The following is a 26855-nucleotide window of genomic DNA, read 5'->3' on the forward strand; positions in this document are numbered from 1 at the left end:
ATGTGAATGGAAAGAAAATCACAGCAGATGTCTCGGAGGATGTCCATGAAGAGGGCTGTTTCTCCGACGTGCCCGGAATAACATGCAGTGGCCTCCCGCTAAAACCGAAAGCACAGCAAATACGTTCCCCCAGCGCTTCAGTAATAGGTCACTTGAAATAAATGTAATCACCACACTTTGTTCTCCCCTGTGATACCACTTTTTTTTTCCCTTATTACTTTTCAACCCCACAGCTTCTGACTGAGATCAGAATCTCATTTGATTGCATTTACATTTGCTTTGGGCTCGGCGCGCCTCTCATGCAAAGAAGCAATTAGTGGTTAAAGTCGAATTCTACCTAAAAAAAGACACGCAGGCCTCTCTTTATAAGGCCGTACAGAACACATAAGATCAGCGCTGACATTTATACTTGCTTTTTTTCCCTCCTCCTCCCCTGTTTTATTCAATAACTACAGCAGGTTTAGTCTCATCAAAAAGGAAGCACAGATGATGACAAAGCTGGCCTTTAAGGGAGGCCTTTGACTGAAGGCAACCCAAGGAAAGTAACATTTATCAAAGTCCAATAGCAGGGGTGCAGAAGCAATGTGAAATGTCATTCATCAAATTAAACCACAACTGCACACTTTGGTGGTAAAGCTACAATTCATCAAACTTTGTACCTTCACTGTTAACTTGAGCACATTAACGCGCTTAGTAATTTCCATATATTAGGCCTTGGAGCTCTCCAGTAACCTGAATCATAAGGCTTGTATAATGATACAGTTTTTAATGCATCAGATCGGTAAATGCATTTATTTTATTCTGTTGTAACAGTCGACACATAGTACAGCATTCCCCAGTGGCTCATACTGAGGTGTTTGGGACTCAGTAGCTAAAAATGGGTAGTAATGCATAGTATTTCTCCAGACAGATACCTTTAATAGGGAAGTGCCACATCATGGCTTGACTCCAATATAACACCTCCTGTATATCTTAAGCCCCTACATTAATAGGCTTATAGGGAATTACCTTTTGATGACTCACAGCAATCTCGAGTTGTGTGCATTGACTCACATATAAGAAGAAAACGACAATTTATTTATATCCTTTGAAGAAGGCAGAAGCACCATTCTGCGTTCTGGTGAGTGCAGCACCCATAGCAATCATCCAACAGAGTTTAGTGTTTGGGGTGGTGCCACTGCGCCTTCTTAGTGTCCTGTATGAGGGGGCCAGTCATGGATGCACAGAAGGTAAAAATACTATTGTGTTCATTTAGGAGTTCATGTGCATAATCCCCAAGACAACAGACTAGGTTGACGGGTTCACAAAAGCATTTCAGTTTATGTTACCCTGTTGGGACTAGGAACTATTTTAGTCCCTGCATATAACCACTAAGAAGAAAAACAAGAACAAATCTGTTAATGATGCCAAGACAAATAATAAAGAACATGATGAATTTGAGAAGCATAGAGTAGCCAGAAAGGACTGAATTTAACAAGTAACACCAATGAGTAAGAAATCCTTTCCATTAATATGCCCCAATGATATAAAAAAACAAGTACAGCAAAGAAGTCATCCAGCTTCCAGTCATGTACAAACAACAACAATACAGTGCATTTAACTACTAAATTAATGGCTTTAAAACGGGCCACTCTTTTAATTCCAACGGCACAAGCAGCAACCAGCTATGGTGATGGATGGGGCATGGCAAGCACAGCTATAAAAATCTTAAATTAGTTGGTTATAATGAGGTTGAGAAAATTTTCCCCTCAGCCATTTAATGCACTCGGGCCCTTAGAGGAAACATTTGCAGCTGCAGCAGCCAAAAAAATGGAAGGCACCAAGCCCCCCCCCCCCCCCCCCCCAAAAAAAAAGAAAATCGTGATGTTACCACAAGCACAATAGTTGTATTTCAATACAACTTGAGCCCATCTTGTTTATGGTAATCCTGCCATACTGTGCCAAGACCAACAAACCACTCTCATCAAAAAGTAATCGTGTTGCTGCCACTTACTTAATTTGAGACCCAAATCTATTCCCTTACTGGGTTCTTAAGCTACTTCCAGTGACCTAGTTCATCTTGTGCGTTTAACAGGGACATTGTTGTTAAAGGTGCATTTGTCCACTCCAACTCACTGTATGTCACCATATTGTTTTCCATCCATTACCACCCCATTGCCTATAGCGGCCTGCATTTAATCAGTGCGGGAAAACAAAGAGAAACTGTACAATTGGTCACATTTAGAACGCATTGTCAGCAGTGAATTAAGTTAACTGTTTCCTCTGAGTCGTTCCCTTTCCTTTCCTTCTTCTACTTCAACATATTTTCCCACACAAAGATGATGAATGATAAATGAAGCCTGCCTGACAGATGGGCACATACTCATGTCGTTGTATTTTCAATTACCACGTTCATCAGACATTTTCGGGAAATAAACGCAGTCTCTGTGCTAAGTCTCCATGCAGCTGCACTGTGTGCTAGATGAGAGATATGTTGTCATCTTCCCGGGAGAACAACACTGCAGGAAATATAATAAAAGGAAAAAGGAATCTGACTTTATTCAAATGGTTGTTTTCTTCTAATGGCTCAGCCCACACAGCCCTGCAGTGTGCCTGGAATAAAAGGGATAATATATGGCCAACAGAGTTAACTAGTAAACTTCCAGTCATTAAAGAAGAAATTTGAAGAAAATTCCAGTCATTAAAGGTTGGGACTATGGCGAGTTCCTTCAAAAGATATGCCATAGAGCCTTTTGACAATGATAATCATTAAGGGTGCAATTTACCCCTGCACGTAAGTAAGAAACAAGTGCGCAGCTACAGGCTTTTCAGCCTACGCGTATTCTCCCCTTCACTTAATTGTATGATTTGTGCACCATGAAGGCAGTTATGCGCTTCGGGCGGAACAAGCCCAAAATCTGGCCATTTCTTATGTAAACACCATTTATGCATATTCTCTCCTTGACTTATGGGCTTTTCAGCTATGCGTCTCTGAGCGCTATAGTAAGTCAAGCGCCACTGCAAGGGGAAACACCATATTGCGTTTAAAGTCGACAGTAGGCATATTTCTAACATTATTTTACATGTACCTTACAAAATAACAGTGTTTGAGTGTCAATGTGTAGCGAAGAGAGAGCGTAATCACCCCACCCGGACTCGAACCCGGGTCTATAAGGTGTCAAACATGCACTCTGACCGCAACGCCAAAGAGCCAAAAGAGGCTTGATGGCATGGCAGTCAGAGCACATACTCATGTGTAGTGACGTCACATCGTCACACGATGTTTGAAACTACTGAAATAACATTACATTTTTTTCCTCTACAATGTAATGTAAGTCATATTACGTTATGTTATACTAGGCAACATTATTAAACAGAAGAAAAAAACTTTCAAGCCACAGTGATCATTTACAATCTCTGCCAGTCCTCATCAAAATCGTTTCAGGGGATGGCTGGTGTGATGCACATATCCCAGTCATCAAGGTGTGTGATTACTTGATTAATGTTGAGCATTTAATAATAGGCTATATAACATGAGCTTAAGCTGGGACATTGGAACATGCATTTTGAAGTACCTTTTCCTCAACAGTGCATGCTTTTTAAATCACAAATCTCCACACCTCCAACATGTCTTTATAAATAGATCTAGCACATGTGTTGTTTTGTTCATTTGATTTATTGCAGAGTGTACAGTATGTAATACATGATTTCATTAACACAAATGTGATGTGATATCTGTGATACATAAATGTTTTCATATGAGGCTATTTGTAATGCAGTTCTTCCTTTTCTTTTCCAAAATGTGTTTATGTTTTCCATGGATTTTAAATGACATTTCCACATAAACCGGTTTTCTTCTATTTGAAATAAATCACACTCTTTTGTGAGTCCGCCTTTGTTCTGAGGTTAAGCACAGTGGGCGTGATCTTAGAGTGTGGGGGAGAATACGCGTAACTGAAATGTGTGAAATGTGAAATACAGCCCTTAATGACATCCTGACTGGAGCATTGGTTGATTTAATGTAATGTATCCTTTTGACTTTACAGTGACTGGCCACAAAAGTACCCAGAATGTGACAAACATTATATATAATAACATCTGAATTACAGCGGCATTCCACCACTGGAAACTGTGTTATAACTTCATGTAATTCCCACTAACTGAATCAAAGAAAGTGCTTGAAGCATACTAGATAGATAGATAGATAGATGGATACTTTATTAATCCCGAGGGAAATTTAGGGCATTCAACTATTCAACTATTCAACAACCAAACAAGTAAGTATCGTTGTGCTACTGTAATCACACCACCATTTCACGTAATATACATGTTAACTGTGATTACAATTTTTTTTTTCAATATTTAATGAGAGGCTCAAGCTAACATTTCAGAATGGCTGCTTTGAACAGACCTGTTAATCTCAGCAGTGTAAATATTTCAAAGCGCTACATTAATTATTTGAACTGTGAATGCACAATCAATGTGTTTGCATTAATTATACTCTATTCAAAATTAATATGTGCATGCCAATGTATTGATATATTTATACGATAAATTACACTGGGTAAGAGGCACACCTGAATTATTGATGCCGCAGGTTTCATGTTCCCCAGATAAACTAGCTCTGTCATTGGTGTTGCTATTTATGCTTGATATGGATACAGATTTACAGCCACTGCTATGCTACCTGCATGACAGACTACACTTCTACAGGAAAGGGATGATGATAAAATGTTTTTTATACTCTGTTATGAGCTGACATCCGAGCCTCCTCCAAGACGAGTGACTTAATGACAGAGATGTCCTGGATGTCAAATGTGCCAGAGAGGAGCCGTAAGACAGGAAGACCACCATAAAATGAAAGCAGGCCTGTCCCTGAGTGTGTCTTTCAGCAGGTGATCCCATAGTGAGCCTCTGTAATAGCCAGATGAAAGATGTGTGCTTGACATGGCTGTCAGAATATACAGCTATACTGCAAATGTATTTTTTCAATGACCAGCATTAACCAAAATATTAAATGATCTGTATCTGTATTGATTATTTTACCTTAATATGGAGTGCACTTATGATTTAAAATATAAAATGATCTGTATCTGTATTGATTACTTTACCTTAATATGAAGTGCACTTATGATTTAAATTATGAAATGATCAGTATCTGTATTGATTACTTTACCTTAATATGGAGTGCACTTTTGATAGATGACACACTTGATGATTTGTGCATCAAGAACAGCATCCCAAATCAAATTTGCATCCAAATGTTTGTTGTTGGTTTAAGAGCTTATGCCCATCGTCCTTAGGCATGTGTATATACACGCCTCATTAGTTTTCATTATACATCCATGACCAATGAAAACGTCAGAAGGAGAGCCACACGAATTAATCAGATTGCTCATAATAAGCCGGAGAGATTGTGCAACTTCTCATTTCGTTCTCTTTTGTTACTCACTTCAATCTCTGACTTCTAGAATAAAGTCTCAAACAAAAGATATTGGCTTGACCTGTACAGTAGGTGTTGGGTAAATCAACAAAGATGCACTCTGGTACCCTGGAGGCAGAGATGAAAACGGCATGATTTCGGTGCGGGGCTAAGAGAGCCCACAGCGGAGTTGACACGCGATCCCTGACACCGGTTCAACAGCAAAGGGTACTTCGCACCAAAACTTGGACCGAGAAGAAAGCAACTGAAGTCTATCCTCAGGACATCCCCATAGGATACACACAGAGCCAAAACAGTTATTATATCACCCCACCACACAGAATACAGTTCTTTTTTTTTGTGCAGCATTTTATAAATGCAAGGTAAGGTCAAAGGGGCCACTCGTGAGACTACATGAGTCAGGAAAAAAATCAATGAACAACAACACAAGGCATGAAAAGTTTCGCATCTCTCCGCATAGCTACCACCTCTGTTATCCACCCCTGCAGTCCAAACTACAGGTCGTTCCAAACTCAAAACGGATGATTAGGACTCTCTGCAACAAACTTCTTAGGGCTATAAAGTGTCACACATACGGCAACAATAAAAAACTCAACTGGTGTTGTAAATTGAGAATATTCCCCTTTTTGTGGAAGACAGACCTATTTCGATATACCACTTTCCACACAAATCTTTCAGTCTATTTCATCTTTAAAAAGGAAATATGTATATGACAGATCAGGGGACCTAGATGATGAGACTCATCATTATTGTTTCGTTTATATATCAATTTAATCACAGATATTTCTCCTAAACAAAGGAGAAACAGTTTAAGACAAAAATGAGAGGAGGCACTTGTAAAAGTCTGTCCAGTATGTTGGCTATTCCTTTCCACAACATGTTTGAACAGTCTTCTTGATATATGAAAATCTGTGCCCCATTCCCAAATACCAAAGTTGTCTTGATAAACAGGGGAGGTAATATTGAGATGTTTAGACATTTAGTAAAAACTGAGTATGATTTGTGACCCTGTTGAGATCTTTTCTTTAACTCCACATAATTAATTTGGTCCGTATAGCAATCTGAGAAGCAGGAGATTTAAAACTAAATCCCACTTTTAGTTCTATTTAATTTCATCTGTGTCTTGGAGAAACTAAGGCGATAATAAGGAAATCTCTTTTTAGACCTGTGAGAACTGCAGACCTTGTGATGTTGCAACCTCTGTGTCGATGCAAAAGAGCATGAACTTCCATATCTCTTTATTAATGTGTGAATGTACCCAAACATTATTATCAGACAGAAGACATGAACTCTACTTCCTTTCCAAGCAACGCACTTCTGTAGTTAACTCATGCAATGTACCACAGGCTGAAATAATTACTGGGGAAACTATTAATCAAACACAATGTCCTACTGTGAGCACAAATTCAACCACGCATTTGCCATTTTCGTACTGGCTTGACCAATGCATTGGCCATATTTATGCTCCATGTATACCCATCCACAACTTAAATCAGTTTACATCTGCGTACATGTGACTGACTACCATTGAAAATCAATGTCTGCAATAAAGCATGAGCTCTCATTAATGCTAGCATGCCCATCTTGCTGTGCAGGTCCATCACAGGGGTGGGTGTGTAGCATTTACAGAATTCCTCAACAGAGTTTATAGACTGTTCAAGCACCCTCGAAGAGGTTATCCTAGTCCTACTCGGAACTCCTTTGAGGCCATATGCTGTTAAGATGGCTCTGGACAGTAATGATCTTCCTAATGTAGATTTTGTCCTTGCGAGTCAGCCATTGTGATTGCACAATCGAGTGCACACAACTGTTAATCATGTGTGTCACTGTGCTGGCCCTGAAGGGACTTGATACTTCCTCACATTAAGTAATATGCTTAATGGTGCTTGGGAATGCATTGACCCTCTGGTCTGCCCCGACCCCCATCAGTTAAAAAGTCTGTTGTGTTTTTAAAGACAAACACCACTATCGTATCTGCTTGTGCTAGTTTCATGCCTGACTCCAGAGCTGGTGCATTGGAAACCACAGTGTCCTGAAACCTTTACCCTCAACCCTATATATTACAGGCAAAAATACCTCAGAAATGCTTAAACAGCAGAACAGAAGTGCGTTTTAGGTGAATTGAGATGCTGGAACAATCGTAAGGGATGGAAAAAAAACAACATTTAGGCTAAAACAAACATATTCAGTGTGGCAAACCATCTAATATCCACTTCCTTGGCTGGAGTGTTCCAAGTAAAGCCACAAAAGACCTCTTGAAGTCCGAATGAAAATGCATTGGATGAATGAATGCATAAACACACAGTGAACATTCACACATATACACACACACACACACACACACACACCCATGCACTGATATACACACATAGCCCATGATTGCATAACAGCTTATTTATGCATGAAATGGAGTCAAATTATTCATTACTCTTTCTAGTTAAGTACTCTCATTTGCTCAATATCTCAGGAATTCCAAACTGTTTCCATTTTACATGGGAACTGGAACTGATTCTCTTTGAGGCCCCCACCACCTTCCCCCCCAACATATCCACCCCTCGCTCTCTCACACACATTCTCTCTCTCTCTCTCTCTCTCTCTCTGCCTCTCTCTCTCTCTTTCTTTCTCTCTCTCTCTCTCTCTCTCTCTCTCTCCTCTTCTAGTGGGTCTCCCTCCCCTTTTCTTAGCGAGACCTGCACGACACTGTAAATTGAGGTAGTATTGCCTGCTTGCTTTCATTATTTTAACACGAGTAAAACTTGCCGGCCAGCCCGCGACTCCGCAGCCCCATTCATCATGCCGTGTCCTTCAGCGCTGTTCTATCCCAGCGGAGTTGTGATGTGGTCCTACGGAAGACCTGTGTGTACGGCTTACGACCCCAGGGCCACAGGGAGAAAAAAAAAGACTAAAAGTCACGATTGACTATCGGCTCCGCTGACCGTGACAAGGACCGGAGAGCACAAATGCATTAGGTGCTCAGGCCTGGTTAAAAAAACAAAGAAGTGATTTGGAGACACTGGTTATTAGGTCTCACAGAGAATTTGTGTCTGCGAGAGGTAAGAGGAAGGGAGTTCACCTTGCGATCTTTTTTCTGCCCTGTAATCATTGCACATCGTTACTGCGCAGGGTATTGCATGGGGTGCTGTTCATGTAATACTGCATTGGATGCGCTGGTTGTGGACATGAACTGCAGACATTCTTTGCTTGTTCCATCAGGACGCAGCAGGGTCGATTACATAATAATTCCAATGTTTCCTCACATGAACAGAATATGAACCATATTTCATTCCATTTTGGGAACGTTTTCTTGGGATTTTACATTCTATTGGAAAGCTAACAGCAACATATATTCATTCATTATGAAATGCTATGAGATGGTCAGCCTGACTGCTCCAAACAGTTTTTGCAACCGTCTACAAAACAATATTTAATTCAAGAATCATTTTAATGTGATTCTATAAACAGGGAAAATGAAATGAAAATAAACCTAAATGTGAGCTCATAATGCATACTCTCCCAATGTGATTTAGTATGTAGACCCACTCAGTCAAAAGCCCATTTGTTTGAGATTGTCATCTATAGATTTTAGACTTGCGCCATAAATCAACATGACACTAAGGATTTTCAGTAATAATGCCAGTGAATTCAAAAGATTAGGATGAATGTACTCATCCTGGCAGGGCAGAATTTGAACACAATGAAATGTCTTCCAACTTTTCACAAATTAAGCCCAAGTCAAAGAGGAGACTGGGCAGGCCTTGTTTACACAGTGGTAAACCTAAGATCACCCTGGATTTTCACAGTTAATAAAACCGTAAACGTGTAAACAAAGGCGTTTGCTGGTAGTCACGATGGTTACGTAAATCAACATGAGGTTGATAGTCATGTAAACACTCTTGAAGTGTTTGAGGGGGTTGCAATAAAGCAGCTCTATAAAAAGCTCATCTGCTGTGAGCCATCTGTAAACAAATAATAGGAAATTAAGCCAAACCTTTGGTAGGTTTGATTTATATTAACGCAGCCATATCGTTGTAAAAGCAAGCACATGTTTGGGGGGGGTTACGATATACCATATGAGGTGTTTCCATTTGGTTTCCCACATGCTAACCTTTTCCACACAGACACACGTTCTATTACATGAATGAAGATAATTCCCCAAACTGCTGTTTGACAAGTGAAGGTCACCGCCATTTTCTTTTTGGCTACCCAGGTGAATACTGCAATGACTTTCTGGCTGTGAATGTACTCCACATATTTCATTATCTCGCTCCCTGGGCCTGCACTGAACAAACCGTGTGAGTGACCTTTTCACCTCAGTCATGGCTTAACTCTAAAGCTGTTAAACACACACACACAGACACACACACACACACACACACACACACACACACACACACACACACACACACACACACACACACACACACACACACACACACACACACACACACACACACACACACACACACACACATACATACAATCAAGCATACACTCTCATTCACACACACTCACATTCTCACTCACACACACCCATACACTTTATTCCTGTCACGCGTTTGTGAAGAAGAGGTTGAACGAAGATTCACAAGGTGAGCTTGGCTTCCTGAGGTCTGGGCCACTCTTTAGTATTCAGTGATATTATTTAACACTTGACAGTGTGATTGCTCGTAACAAGGGCACGTGTTTTAGCAAGTCCATTTAACACAGCCTGAAACATTGAATTTATGTCCATCATATCTCTCAACATGCTCATTAGGATGCCAATTACTTTGGCCCTCACAAAAGGGGTGAAGGGCATTATTCAGGAACAGGCAACATAAACGTCAATTAACCAGCTCTCCTTCAGCCACTGTTATGCATTTCCATGCTCTCCATATAATTCCAGCTTATCAACGTTACTCAAGTCAGGAGCAGGAAGGAACAAAGGTACACCATGGGCAGAGGCAGTACTTTCATACAAATAAATGTAAGTGCAGCCTTGTACCAACCTTTAAGCTACACAGCTTCCTGTGTGTTGACAGCATGAGCCAGAGCGAAATCACATTTGATGGGAATATCACCGTTTGCTTATCCCTGCGTAGGTGGATGACTGCATTCTTGGCACATCTGCGTGTTGAAGGTGTCGCTGCTTAAAACCACGAAATTAGCCGATTGTAGCATAGCATTTTTTAACGGCTTGCATGCCCTTTTCATATGGTGCAGCCATTTTAACCTATTTTCGCACAATCGAATTCCCAAGCATCTTTAGCAGGAAGCCTGCCAGGTTGTTGCTAAGAGGCACTAATTACAGTTAATAGGCACATATATTAACTTTAACAATTACAGCTTAATTGAAGTGCTCCTTGGGTACACATTTCTTGAAATGTTGGAGATTTAAGGGAATCAGCTTTGCTTAACTTGCAATGAAGTGTGCTATTTTTAATGCAATACATTCAGCAGAGTACCACCAAATGTGATTTTTAGCACTGCAGCTAGAAATATAAATTTTTTCCGTGGAGAATAACTGGTTTACCTTTGGAGGAAAGCTCCTCAGGGTCTTGATAATGGAGAAGTATACATGCATGAAAGTGCAAGTATACATGGTTGAGCTGAAACCATTTGCAACACAAGCCATCAATTGATGACTAATGGCAATGTGTTTTTTCTGAATGTCAAATTATGGTGAACCGCTAAACTTATACACTTGCACTGTGTTTCAATGATTACAGATCAGGCACAGTTCTATGATCTTCATTTCATCCTTGACTAACAGGAACATTTTAGCCTTTTCTTCTGTGATTCATAAAGGGCATCTGTGTTTTTTCCATACATAAACCTCTGGAATAAAGGCATGCTTTTATGCGAACACCTCAAATTGACACTGCAGTCGGAGATGGATGAACTCTCATTCAATGCACTGTACATGATTTAGCACAGAGACTGGGAAAGGCCACTTCACCATGCCCTGATTGTTCCACTCTTAGGAGGAAAAAAGTTAATGAAACCCAGAGTTGTCTACCGTAGATGGATTAGCCTATCTTGTCTTTGGCCTTGTGTAATGAAATTCAAAATAATGTTTTGTCTTCCTTGAGGCAATGCCGATACTGATGAAAAAATACAAACAAAGGAAACCAACGTCTTAAAATCACTGTTGTTTTCTTGTTTGTCCTTGCAAACTAGACAACACTGCAGCCTCCTCAGTCTTCAACCACTTGCCACCAGAGAGATCTCAAGCACAAGAAGCCTTTATATTATTGGCATTTCACCTCAGGACACAACAAGGAAACACCAACGAGGATGCTTATTCATTGCCGTCATTACCGTTACAAGCCAGGTGCTCGTCGGCACACTTGTGCAGGTCAAAACATTTTGTGCATGTCAAAAACCATTTCATGAATGTGAAATGTGCGCATTGCCTATCCAGTATGGAGGTCTTTTATAATGTAGTGGAACACATAATTCATAAATTACCTGCAAAAAGGCCCCGTAGCAGCCTAGATGACAGCAATTCCAGGTGGAATGTCTTTCCTCAGAACAAGGGGGCTGCGGCTTTATTGCCACTATCATTACTATATTTCATTTCTGAATGTTCAGTCATTTGATTTCATTTAAATGTAAATCTGGCCACTGAACTGCAGTACATTGACACCCCCGGCAGACTAAATCTGATGATTCATTCGGTAATGATGGAGAAAATCATAGAGCCCCATCTCTTCTCTCGGCTGAAAATAACCGGAGTGACCTTCCGGTGTAACAATGCCGATTGTGCCCGGGAAGCTTTGCATGTTAGCGTGATAGACACTTAAACATAGCACGAAAAACACATTGCGCCACAATCTCGTTCATACCACGCCTCAGAACATGCATCAGTAGGAACACCATGACTGCTGCCCTACTCTGTTTATTTAATGATTGGCTTTATGCAGCGGGTCCAAGTCTTAGCCTTCTCTTCACTCGCCGCCGATAAGCTATCACAGGAAGTGTGTTATGAGGCACAAGAGAACTGTCCACAAACAAAATGAGCTATAAATAACTCAAGATTGGCCAAAACACTCATATCCAAAGCCCACTGGTCTATTTTCAATCTTAAATGTGAAAGGACATAGAGAGAGAGAGTCTACTGCACATTAGATATTTTCAAGGTGCTGTAGGTTAGGTAAGGTAATGAGCAGGAATAGCTGCATATCTTTTTGTGAAAGTGATATGATTAATTCCAAGATGACCTTCGCTATAAATTACTGAGAGATATTTATCAAAATGTGGTTTGTATTACCAAGCCAACGGTTCTCATCTAGCGAGACGGGAGAAGTGATCCTCTTGCCCTACACAGTGTTCTATTTTCTGCCTCAATTCTAAACATTGCTGAGGGAGCAACTCTGAATGGCGGTGGGATTTTGGTCCTGAGCCCATGGACTTGGCTTGGATCGGCAAGTTGTTTTTCCCCTCTGTTTAAAAAAAAAAAATGAAATCCACTTTTTTCCCAGAATGATAAAGTAATATCCATGGCTACCATACATACAATGTCCTGTGACAAACCCAATTAGGATTCATTTTGCAGTATAATGTATACCCTCATACTGCTAAAAATATTTAAAGAGCTCAAAAGCAGCTGCTGGAGCATTTATATAGGGTGCATTTACATGCTTTCTCATATAAATGGAAATGCACCAAACCCAGTTCTGTGAGTGAGTAGCATCTGGGAGGCAGCTTCTTCAAGCACATCCTTTATGAACAGCTTTGGAGGGGAATTGCAGGCCACGCTCCAGTATCTTCTCTTATCTACTGCAGGTTTCTGCAGCCATGTCAGCCGCCATGGTTGTGGATACTCAACTCGGATAACTGTTTCCTAAAAGGGCACAGTTACTCAAACAACTGGAGGTAACTGTTACCTTTCCTCAGAGTGTTAAGTATTTCTTAAATTAGTTTTCTAGTTAGTTTGATTGATTGTTTTTGTGTTCCAACATTGTAAAGTTTCTGGTGAAAGAAATTATCACTTGTTTTTCACACTCTTAAACTGGCAGCTAATTAGTTGCATGTTTAATTATAACAAAGGCTGGCCTGAAATCTAGTGCTATGTGAAGACTTGGTTTCCTTACTAGTATATAAATTAACAAATACAATGCCTTTGACACTTTTTTACACATTATGCACCGCATAATTGTAATTATGAGGTCTCCTGGTTGAACACCTGACAGACATCAGATGCTTAGTGGGCCTGAAACTGGCATGTTTTTCTCTGTAAAGCTTGGCTTGCTCTTGGCACCATTTCAAAACAAATAAGTGCTCTAAAGACGACATCTTATATTGACAGAGACAGACTTGATTGTGATCTTTTTTGAGAGCACCATATGCGCTGATCCAACTTTAAAATAACTTGATGAATACCATTAGGACAATGTATATTGTAGAATCGGTAGCAGAGTACCTTCCCTGGTCCAAACCGGCTTTTGCTAGATTGTTAAAGATGTGGTATCAAGTGTTGGAGTGCATCTATTTTAGTATATATAAAAGGGGGATTAATAGATGGATGGGCATATTGATAATCTGTCATATGAGAAACACAAAGATATTTACATTAGTCTAAATGTCAGCAGAAGTTCTAAAAATTCTGGATGGTACATAATTGTTCTCCCCTCATATTTGGATGTTTGTTCACTTTTAATGCAACCTCCTCCCCATGTGCTCAATTAGCAAGGGTACATGGAGAGTATGATTTATCTATTGATGACTCATATTTAATGGATTTCAGGACACTGAAGGCTATTACCAGGGATGCATTTACTCTGCGATTTCCAAACTTCCAATTTCCACACACTGAAATCAGTCTTCCTGTTCCCCACATCACATTACTCTACGTGCGTGTATTTGTTCATAGAACGGTTACACCTGTTCATGTAGAAAATGTCATGCTTGTCAACTTTAATAGACCTTGCATTTGATAAGATGAATCATGTTAATCACCTTACCACTACAAACGCTCATGTCAACCCACCTAACACAATTACCCATGCAGGCAACTCACTAAATCCAGGTGCCCAGGCCACAAAGGCAGTGACTGTTCATGACAACTTCAAATTTTAGAGAGTGCTGCTAAAAGATGGTGGCAAGAATTGTCACAGTTATCTCCATTAAGGCCTATGAACATACACGGCATGTTGCAGGTGGTTCATGGACAGCACCAAAGTGGCTCTCCTCACTTGAGAAGAAGAGTAACTATCCAAATGAAGTGAATGTTTCTTGTACATGACAAGATCGCATGACAAAAATATATTCAAGGGGTGCATAAATTAGAATACAACCTCTGTGAAATACAGCAAATAAGACAAGCTCATAAAAGACTATTCTTCTGCTAAGACTTTTAAATATTCTTACATTTCTTTATTTCATTTTTGCCCTACAATATTTTTCAGTGGCTTAGAATTATTAATTGATGATCAGCTATTCATAACACATTCATGTCAGTCAAGCTTGAAGATTGAAATGGTGTGTTTTTATTTGGGGTTTTATGTTACCTGCTTTATTCATGAGAAAATGAAATGGAAAGATTTAAACTGTTCATCTACTTTAATGCATTTGGCTGAACCAGTTCCTCACACACACACACAATCAGTGGCAAACAGCCTGTGCATCCTGTCTGAATCTGAGTGTGCAGTGCAGAGTGTAATTATATAGACATTAAACAACAATTAGCTCCCGCAATATTTCGCCCCTAAAGCTCTGATGTCATGTGACTAATACACAAGTAACTTGCTGCATGGTCCTGGGGACTCTAATATCATCTCTGGAGTCACCCCATCTCCACCTTTTACTTCGACAAACCTTCACAGGCCTATGCTAGCAGGTTGCTAATTCTCCAGCTAATATACATCAATCCCCACCCTGTCTGAACTGCTGCATGTTCATCTAAATTGAACAGTTACCTAAACAAATCTGTAGTTGAAATATGAGGAAATCTCTTTACAAACCTCATAATCTGTTTCCATTTCCTATTGTACCATTTCTGTTTCCATTCAGGCCATGTGACCTATGTGACCTATGTGGTTAGAGGCATTAACCTTGACAGCTATTGATTATTCAGTTAACAGCAATGATCATCTATCTAAATAAATTGCAAACAAGCACCCCTAACCAACAGTTTAAACTCATTTTGAATGATGGCACTTACCATCCCCACACATTCACAGAAAACCCACCAACAATCTGATTTGGGTGTCATAGACACATAATTACAAGGAAATATTCAAATATCATTATGACTAGGTTGGAGGTGGATGCAGATTTGTGATACTAGCTCACTTCTACTGTGCCACATACATCTATATCAGTGTTGGATAACGAAAACACTCAATACATTTTCTTTTCAAAATACATACAATTTAAAACTTACCTGAAGACTGTGATAATGGTGTTTCTATGATTAGATGAATTCTATGATAATCACATACATTTTGTGTTACAATAGAAAATCACTGTCTTTGAGTATTCATAACACTCCATTAATCAGTTTATATGCTTAAATAACAATGTTCTTATCTGGGGGAAAGCTTAATGCATAAAAGATGGCATACATATTTCTCTCCCAGCCTTCAACTGAGAAAGAGAGAACACCAGCCATTGCGTGCTGCGGAAAGGCTAGATTGAAGCTGCAAAAACACCCACCACTGTGAACACACTGAAAAGCCTTTTAAAGTTTCACGGAGGCCCCAATGGGCTTGCTAAGAGCAGGGCTGCACCTCAGTTCCTTACATCGTATGTGATTTTTCTCTCTCTCTCTCTCTTTCTGTACACAGGCCATGCACACTCTTAGTGATCTTAGAGCCGTGCTTCAATGCAGAGTAAAGACATATGCTATCAGAGTGAGAGGCTTACTAGTGTTTAAACAACAGCTGCCTTTGGCCAATATGAAATGCAGATATTCGTAACTATATTACTGAGTATAAATACACATGTTTGTGGCAGTGTGTGATTCTGATGTTGTGAGGGGCACCTATTGGTGATTATAACTGCACAGAGAATAGAAAACCAAAACCCCTACAGGTCGACTTGACCAGACAATTTCTTAGCAGCACTCATGCTGTTCAATTTTTCAAATTGTAGGTGAATGCAATGTCACAAGGAAATTGTTATTGATTTTTCTTCCAAATAATTAGCAACAATAAAAACGGTGCAATCTGTAGTTTGATGATAATGCAAAATCATGCTCGTAGTTGCCCACAAGTCCAGAGGGATACAATGTCATTCAAAAACACAAAATGAATAAGCTTTTCACTTCATCAGGCACACGCTGAAAGCAATAATGTTCCAAGCTCAATATCTCCAAGTTATGGCTTGCTCCTCATTAGTCATTGCTTTCAATAAGTCGAGGGTTATTAATGTGTAGTCATTGATAAGATCTGATTCTTTCCTTACGCCTAATATGAATTAACTGCAATGCATTCTATTCGTGGCCAAAGTAAAATGGTTGTGCCACAGTATTCTCGCTACTTCTGTAGCACTGTTTTTCTAACCCAAATCCACCTCGAACCTATCTTTGTTTTTATAGTGAGGAGGAAAATGGCTCAGCTGCTCCGAAGACCTGTTTAGGACAGGCTACTCCATCTGTCTGCGATGCAATTGCAGCACCCGGGCTTCCCAATAACGAAGAACGAGTTTGTGCGCGAGTGGTAGGGGAAAACATTTTAAAAAGAGACCAAAATAATAAAAACAATTAACAAGCGAGGTATCGCTAACAGCCGAAGAGATGACAAATCTGAATTATGTGTGTGCGCCTGTTGCACACGGGCAATACTGATACGGCGATGTTTTAATGTGGGTTGGGTTACTTTTAGTGTTTGCAACATGAAGAAAAAAGGTGTCGAAAATTTCGAAAATTCTTCAACTGAAATTTATGAAAAGGCGCTAGATATGGATAACTGCAGCCGAATCCACCAGTCATTTAGGCACCGGATGACAACATAAAACGCAATGTACCAATATACCGCTTCATCAACTCATACGGATGCTGTTGTGAGTTTACACGGTAGCCTCTGATACAATAAAACATTGCAAGCAAGCTTATGGCAGCACGCACACACGTCGCTGATAGTGAAAAAAGGCGCAACATAAACTTCTCAGTGATGAAAACTGCCGGCCACATATCACTGTGAGCCAGTAACCTATGTTCAACGTGCAGTCTCTTCACAAAGTATACACCTCTTGCATAGGATACATGATTCATGTGAAAATTAAGTGTGCCTTTTCCACATAGCTTACCTTTACTTGATGTACGCGTAAAGCAGAGCACGGGGAGCATAAGCATGCCCAAAGAGACGAGCAATCTTCTTTCAAGCATTCCCATGACTCTTTCTCTTGCCTCTTCTTGCGTATGAAACGAGGCAAAATCCTCGTATTTCAGTCGTAGGACATTTTCGGCGCCTTTACAGCAAGTTCCTCTGCGTTTAGTGCACACAGCAAAGGAACACGACAAGGGACTTTGACTTTCTTGGCAAAACCTAATGCTGAATCAAAGACAGGCAGCATTCCGTTCCTCCTAAGTTGAGTCACCATAACTACGGGTTAGAATCTCATCCCAAGTCGAATGTCTTTCTCCAGTGCCTGAACACTTTGCAATGTCATACATTTACAAGCACATGGAGCCAATGGGAACAAGGAACCATCGCAGTGGGCGGAGAGAGGAGATTCAGTTTTCAGCATCTCTCTCACACATATACTTCATCACAGCAGCACAACGGTAGGCTGTAGGTACAGGGTTCGATAGATGTCCATCAGGCATCTTACATCTTGTACCTATCTTGACTAATGGAACAGTGTTTTCAAATACAAGCTTTGAAAAAGATTTGCTACACAACTATACTCTGAATGACTAACTCATGTATTATACGGTATCCATTAGGATCAATTCAACATGTTTATGTCTTTCCTGATTAGTACTTTAACAGTCTTGCTAGGACTAATCTATAAGGTTATCATAAATAAATCTTCAGTCTGTCATATGCCGTAGTTCAGAATATATTAAAGATGTAGGGGGAAAAAAAACACATTTCATTATTATGGAAAATAAGTGTGCTCTTTAGACGTCTATTACTTAAATATAGGGCATGTTTGATGCCCTTGCAAGATACTCATGAATTCATCTTATATTGGCTGACATTATGATTATTAATTGGAATCTGACTAACAGTATCCTTGTTCTGCTGCTGGCTGTAAGCACTGGAAGAGGTCACTGTTGCATTCATGTTTTTTATTAGATTTGTTAGAAAAGTAGTTACGAGCCGGAACAGGTTTTACCATATAACTGAGATTAATGTGCAACATGCTATAACATACAAGCATGCCCCCATACCTGTGCATCTTATATCGCACAATCATCTATCATTTTCAGACTCTTTTGTCTGGAAATATTTTCACTCGAGCCACCTTTTTGGTTGAAATTGTTTTCTCTCAGGAGCTCAAAAAAAAAAAGAGAAAGATCCAAAAGAGGACAAGTGACAGGCAGCTAGAGCAGGCCTTGGACCCCGCTGCCTGAAGGCTCGCTCTATCTGCAGATTACTGTAGCCCCCATGAGGCCAGGTGTAACAGATGATGTGGTGATCACTCGCATACAGATGTGGCATTACTCGTTAGGCAGTAATTCACAGGGAATCATGCAAATGTCTGTAATGCGATTCTCCCCAGGGTTACACTGACCATCAGGTGGTTCTGCCTCCTCGTCGATCTGTGGGATGCATGCTAGTCTCATAATCCACAATTGAATTCAGCAGAGGAAATATTACCTCTCCTTGAGGTTAATATCCTGTTTGAGAAAGAAATTCAAATGGTGCAGTTCATCGGAGTACGTTATTTTAAAGAAGGCTTGTTAAGAGGCACACTGAGCAATTGTTTTGCCATAAACCCAATTATGCAAAGAAGGGTACATCAGGCACTGTTTTGTTTTTATTGCATGGAAACAAAAAAAAATAGCAACACACGATATGACTACCACTTCAAGGGTACGAAATACTAATTCTCCAGAAAGAACTCATGTTTTTCTATTTAATATTTTAGTATAATGTATTATCTAGAGGCTGGAGAAGATATAGTCTTTAAATTGCTCAGCCAAGCAACTAAAACTCAATGTATTGTACAAGGAAAAAGTGTAACACCATATCTTAGATTAGATCATTTGGCTAAAATATTGTAAGGAACTACAGCATATTATGCTTTTCAGTGTTGGCTTGTAGTTCCTATGCAAATTGCATGTGGTAATGTAATTACAGCAGAAAAGTTAAACATGTAAAAATAAATCAACATAGGCTTAGTTAGTCTGGGGGAAATGTTGGCATGACTAGATCTGCATGGATTTGCAAGCGTGACCAGTGTTATGTGTGTCAGTTTGTGTTAGACTGTAATGCATCCATCCTGTCCATATGTTGTTTGTGTTTTTCATTCAGACCATAACCACCACATGTGGTAACATTTGGCGCTATAGGAGGTACACATACAGAATGTGTCAAATAAACAAAACACACAAGTGGAACTGTCTGGGATTTTTGATGCTTTCAATCCTACACAGTTAATAAAATTAAATATAATATGCAGTCATCAAACTGAATTGAGAAACAAATAAAGAAAGGAAAATGAAATAAATGGAGTTGATGCATAGATAACTTCTATGCATGCAATGAAGTTCTTAGACAATATGTAAGGACAAGTGGCATTTTAAAATAATGAGGTCATTCTGTATTTGAACGTTATGTCTCAGTCCTCTGGGTGGCCTGAGGCCTTGGTTTTCAAGTTGTACTCTTCAAGGCAGAGAGCTTAAAAGTGGAACTGGAATCAAGACAAGAAAGCAAGTGTTTGTTTTCCTTGAAGCAACTAAAAAAGTGTTCAGATGAAGATGTGCTACTTAGTTGGAATTCTGGATGCAATTTCCTGCGCAATTTTATGTAAATGTTCAAAATCCCCAAAAGCACTGACAAGGATTTGTTGTTCACAATCACTGCAGAACTATTATACATTTCTATATTATATTTAATAGAGTCCTTGTTCTGTTATCCCCATTACAAATGAACAGAAAATAAATGAACAATTACTATGGACATTAATGATATGCAATGAACAAACTTTACATATTTTGCCATACAGGATACTATTAATACCTGCATTATGTAGACTCAATACAAAGAAAATTGCTTTCACTTTATCTTTGATTCCCCCACATAGAAATGTAGTACATGGGTGCCTCATCATTGAGCACTAATGTGTGTTAGAAGTATGAACAAGACTATGCATGACTAAGTATGAACAAGACTATGTATGACTAAGTATGAACAAGACTTGTACAATTAATAGTGAGGTGAGGATTGAACATTCCAGTAATGTCTGTACACATTCTGACCAGGCATTAATAAAAAAAACATGTAGTTCTTTCCCCACGAAATAACATCATCAAAGTCATTCTGATGGGACAGAGTCCTGCCCAAGGGAGACAGAGAGGCTGAGAATGACACTGTTCTGGCTAGTTACCCAGAGGGATTTCACTTTGTAATTCTCTCTGCAGTATATGAAAAACCACCCAAACATGTAAGAATTGGTTTCTGGCACTGAGAAAATGTATCATCAAAACAATAAATCTGTAATAGGCTCTGTGTACTTATGTTTGATATCTTATCTTACATTTTATCTGTCACTATTCTGTTACTGGGTTTTAGATGTGTTTTTTTTCCACTAACTTAGCTGTAGATGGCAATTAGCATGGCCACTGTCAAGAGCTTACATTGTTCCCTGTAGTACTATTGTTGTCAAAATAAAGTATTGTTATCCAGTGGTGTGTTTAACTGCATGTTGTTATGCTATGTATGGTCAGAATAACTGGACGTAAATACGGTTTAACTGATTTGATTAAGACGGGGCATAGCAGTGACAGATGTCTGTAGCATTCTCTTAATCGTTTCCTCTATCACTAGTAGTTTCACATACATGAATACATTATCGACACCCACTGCCACATGCTTAGGACAAAACATATTCCCCCTTTATGTGCGATATTACTAACAAGGATGATGTATGTAACAGAACAAAGCATAGCTAGAGATGGAAATTACACTTAAAAACAGTGCATAATGTTTAACACTCTTATGTATCAATAACAATTCACACAATAACAATGTTCCAGCAACAAAATGAACAGTGTGTGCGTGTAAGTAATATTAGTGTAACTTATCATGTGATTGTGTCACATAGTCCTCAAGCCAACTAGGGGGTCGTCTCACATGAGCAGGGGGGGCAGGGTGAATGTTCACAAGGTCAGTGTTGGGGGAAATCATGCTCAGGAACTGGAAGGCAATAGCTCGCTAAATCCCCTGACAAAAGCGTCAGGTGAAACGGGATACGTTCCATTTCTTGCCGCTGGCCAACTGGTAAAGAAGGCAGCAAATTCCGCAGACAAGAATTGAGATCCATTATCTGACACTATTGTACGTGGATCACCAAAATCTACTAAAAATCTGACTTTAAGAAACTAATGACATTCGCAGTGGTAGTAGGGTGAAAGCTACTTCAGGCAACTTACTGTGATAATCAGTATCAGGGCAAAGTGGCAATCCCAAGCAGCAGTCTGAAAAGGGCCAACCACGTCAATGCCTAACTCTTCCCATGGCTCTGATGGAAACTGCATGGGTTGCAGTGTCACAGCGGAGGGAACATGTGACATCTCTTTACCTGAGCATTCATCAGGTCATCCGTACCTGGCCACCAGTAGATTTCACAATGGTGTTGTTTTCTTCTCACTATGCCTTGTTGGCCTTCATGAGCCAGTCTAACCAAGGTGTGGTGCAGTGAGGCTGGAACTGGAGTCAGAAGCCTTGGAACACATAATCAGTTAATCACGAGGCCGGAAGTATGGGTTTAGGACAGCATTGATAGCGGTGGCAACCATCTGTGATCTGTCTGCACAATGATCTCCGGTTCAGCTTCCGCCATCTCATCGGTAGCAGTAGGCAGAGTCAGGTGGGAAAGACAGTCAGCTGTGTTATTTTCTTACCCAGGCAAGTGGGCAACCTCATAATCAAAACAGAGCAATCATGCTGCCAAGTGTGCAATACACATGCCAGCACGATCAGATCCTTCCCTTCGTCAGGAGGGTGCTCAAAGCCTGGTGATCTGTGCAAAGTGTAAATCTTCAGACCAACAAGTAAGGGGTCAGTCAGAGGGGTCACTAGGGGTCAGATGCGAATGCAACAATGTGCTAGATGTGGTCCAGATGAATCTGAGCGAGCACACAACCAAGGCCATGATCAGTGTCGGTTGAAACCATTGTAGGGAGTTCATGATCAAACAATGCCAGAGCTGGACTGCCGACTGCTGGTCCGACAGGACCCAGCAGGCCGGGCCGGGTTCGGCCAAATATTTAGAAATTATACTCGGGCTCGGACACATTAGTGCGATAAGGCATTGAACATTCCATATTTTAAATATCAGAATCAGGTTTTTTTTTATTGGCCAAGTAAGTTTGCACAAACAAGGAATTTGACTTGGTAAAGTGACTCTCAGTGTGCTTACACCAAATATACAACACAATACAATACAATACAATACAATACAAACAAACAAACAGTGCAACAGTGCAATGGACTAAGGAGTTTAAGAAAGTATGTACAATGGCTATATACAGTAGCTGTGAAATGTTGCACAACAGTAGTGCAAAGAAGGAGAGTGCGAGAAGTGCAGGGATAAATATATAAATATAAATATATATGCTACAGTGGGTTATTCAGTAGTGAGACGGCGAGGGGGAAGAAACTGTTTTTGTGTCTGGAGGTTTGGCGAACAGTGATCTGTAGCGTCTACCAGAGGGGAGGAGTTTGAATAATTTGTGTCCAGGGTGTGAGGGGTCTGCAGTGATTTTTCCTGCCCGTTTCCTGACTCTGGAGGTGTACAGGTCTTGGATGGTGGGCAGGTTGGCACCGATGATCTTTTCTGCAGACCTGACTGTCCGTTGGAGTCTGTTCTTGTCCAGTTTGGTGGCCGATCCAAACCAGACAGTGATTGAAGTGCACAGAACAGACTCTATGACTGCGGTGTAGAACATGATCAGCAGATCCTGAGGCAGGTTGTACTTCCTAAGCTGGCGCAGGAAGTACATCCTCTGCTGGGCCTTCTTGATGATGGTGTTGATGTTGGGTTCCCACTTCAGATTCCGGGAGATTGTGGATCCCAGAAACCTGAAGGATTCCACGGCCAACACAGTACTGTTGTGTATGATGAGGGGGGGCAGTGCTGGGGGGCTCCTCCTGAAGTCCACTGTCATCTCCACGGTTTTAAGCGTGTTCAGCTCTAGGTTGTTGCGACCGCACCACAGGACCAGCTGTTCAACTTCCCGCCTATATGCAGACTCATCATCATCACGGATGAGGCCGATGACTGATGTGTCTTCTGCAAATTTTAGGAGTTTAACAGATGTTAATATCTTAATAAGTAGGGCACATGATGCAGAAGTTCGTTTTTGAGAATAAAATAAATCACATTTAGGATAACAGACTTCTTCCTGTGTGCGGGAATTTGTTTATGTCCTAGCTTTGACAATGCCATTACAGGCGGCAAACTGGCATCATGGAAGAAGTTAAAAAGAATCTGGAGAGTTTAAAACAATGCAAAACAAAGGGAAATCTACTGCACGTAGATATTTCTGCTTAGTAGTCAATGCGGATTCTAATGAGGCTGTTGGATATGTCCAATGTAAGAAGTGTAAAGTTGTAATGAAATATGTTGGATTCTTTTCTATATTTAGGCTACTATACTTAATTCTAAAGGGTGGTTTAGTTGTTTGTCTCAATCAAGGAAGCTGGAGCGGTTCGGATCAGAGCCAAGATATTTATTGTAGCAGACAAGAACTATCAATAAGTACTTTTCTGAGTCTAAGTCTTTTCTAAGTGGAGCAGAGCTCTGAGAGTCGCCGCGTGTTGGGGTCTTCAGGAGATGGTCGTCCTTCCTCTCTGCGAGCTGGTCTGACCCCCGTCGCTCCGATCTGATCCCCTGAGCCTCGGGCACAGGCGAATTTAACTGGTGGCATTACGCAAACCGAATGGAATGCATAACAATCTCTAACACACACACATACACTACGTAAACCGACTGAAATGCATAACAATCTCTAACACACACACATACACTATGACAGTCCATCAATGTCCTTCAGCCTAAGAACCCAGGCGCCAGGAGGACTCTAACCTTACTGGAATTTGGGCCTACGGGCCTGGTAGGGTGGAGGGGCATACACAAGCTATATGGACATGGGAAATATCACTGGAATCTAACATTCCTCCCTTTTGATCATTCTTAAACATAGTTTAAAACATCAACAACAACAGTGTATTTCTGGAAAACCTAAACAATAAACATTTTTCATGGCTCTGACATTTTTGTATGATTATATGGAAAGAAAACACAAAACAGGGAAGGGGGGTGAGGAATTGGAAAATAAAGGACAGGAAATAATAAAACAAGGATACTTTGTCATACACTGGAAATCCAGTGTAGGTTCTTGGGTCACTCAGGGAAACCCTACTGAAAGTTGGGGGGAGAGGGGAAGGGAAGGTAAAGTAAAAAGAAGCGTAAAGCAGGGTTATCCTAGTCTAAACAATTCTGGGGAGATGGGTCGGGGAATGGGGAGTTCCATTCTCCGGTATGGCCTTCAGGGCGGCCAACTTGGGAGTGGGGGAAGTACAGGCATGGAGCACAGAGAGGGACACTCTGATGGCGATATAGATCAGGACGATAGGGATGAGTACGGGTAGAGCCATCTGGATGATCTTGGAAAACAGAGACCCACCCAGATCACTCAATCCCTTTCCCAAGGAAAGGTCTCAACAGTCAACCTCGCAACGTTAGTATGAATATCTTTTACATAGCCGGTGACGTTAGCGGACAGATCAGGGACATAGGTACAACAACGTTGGTGCAAGTGTTGTTTAATGAAAAAACAATACCCTCCCAAGCGGACTGCTAAAAAGTCAAGGAGGTATTGATGCTGGAAAACCATTGTCCTGAGTCCATACAATTCATGACTAAGGTCGCTGAGTCCACTGGCGGAATCGTTAGCGATTTCGTCCAGAGTGTTAACTAGGATTCTAATCTCATCGAGGGCCACAGTGGCACCATACCCAGGGATGATAGCAGCGAAAAATCTCTGAGTTGGGGTAGCAATGGGGGAATTATTACCAAACAGATCACGCTTGGATCTGCTCTGACCAGTGGCATCACCTTTGATATGCTTTTCATCTTCAATTCCTAGAGCAGGGACCACGTAGGCCATATAGCAGGAACCCGACCAGGAGACAGGGAGGTAAGAGTAAGCAGTGGACCCACACACAAACATGGACCCATTTAATGCAAGCATGGTGTCAGTGTCTTTCATACGATGGTCTGCGGCCACCCTCGTAGGGAGGGGGACTTCAATCGTGACACCATCTTGCTCGATCTGAATACCAGGGTTACCTACGTCAGTAGTGTAGGTACATGTACTATTACCCATTACCTGTCCATTGCCGGAGTTAACCCAACAAATAATTCCTACGGGGGCGTAGCTCAATCTAATCTGAGTGGGGGGACCTATGTCCATGGGCACCGTGTAAAAGGGGGCATCTATGGAGGGTGTTCCATAGGCAGCAGTGTATTCAGGGATTGTGAAGGGGACAGCAATGTAAGGGGGTACCTGTGAGGAGGTTTGCATTAACCCACAAACCCAACAAGCTTGCACTCCTTTGGCCTTCGCCAAACCGTGCGCAGCCTGCAAGAAGGTGTTATCTCTGTGAACCTCATAATGGCTGTCAATGTCACAATTTCCTTTTATACACAAATAACATATCAACAGGGCATACAACACATGGCATTTCATTTTGGAACAGTCGTTTCAAGAGTCTTCTCCTGGGACGGCTGATGGAGAGGGTAACAGTTCGTGGTCGGGAAAATTCAGAAGATGGCAACACAGTTCAGATGGTGCAGATAGCCAAGCTATCTCAGGATCTCGGTCGTGATGACGATCTCCAGGTTTCCAGCCACGGAGTACATAGGATTTAAAGAACAAGAGCAGTATCAATTGGGGGGGAAGCAGTGTTAATCTAACACAGTTATGGCATGCTTTAATGCTAAGCAACTAAACATTATCTTGATTAAAGTAACCACTATTATAGCAATAAGCAAGTGTGATTCTAATCTAAGAAGTTGTACCACCAAAAACCTATACCAACATCTCACCTGGACTGGTTCGAGAGGACAGAGGAGAAACCTGCACTTTAATTCCCTAATCTTCCTTTTGTTGCTAATCCCTCCGTAAAAATACGGAATATGATATTAGGAATTCCGCCCTGCAGCGCCATGTGGATAGAGTCTGCAAGATGACTGGTGGGCTTTTGCAACCTGTTTTGCAACCGGTGGGCTTTTGCAACTCTGTCCGTTCAGTTTACCAGGAACTACGTGA

At 40.8% G+C, this 26855-nt stretch overlaps 1 protein-coding gene across 3 annotated transcripts in view; it reads right to left on the reverse strand.

Moving 5' to 3' along the window:
* unc5db (unc-5 netrin receptor Db) overlaps positions 1 to 18075 on the reverse strand; it is a 108331-nt gene extending 90256 nt beyond the window's left edge. For 2 of the 3 annotated variants that reach the window (XM_031570447.2, XM_031570446.2), the window contains exon 1: positions 17654 to 18072. In XM_031570447.2, coding sequence (XP_031426307.1) covers positions 17654 to 17738 — 85 coding nt within the window. In that variant the 5' untranslated portion in view covers positions 17739 to 18072. Of the gene's footprint in view, positions 1 to 17653 lie in introns of all 3 variants that reach the window. The other variant, XM_031570448.2, reaches the window with a different exon arrangement.
* Positions 18076 to 26855: the final 8780 nt, after the last annotated feature.

The sequence above is a fragment of the Clupea harengus genome, chromosome 7 (assembly GCF_900700415.2).
Source record: "Clupea harengus chromosome 7, Ch_v2.0.2, whole genome shotgun sequence".
Lineage (NCBI taxonomy): Eukaryota > Metazoa > Chordata > Actinopteri > Clupeiformes > Clupeidae > Clupea > Clupea harengus.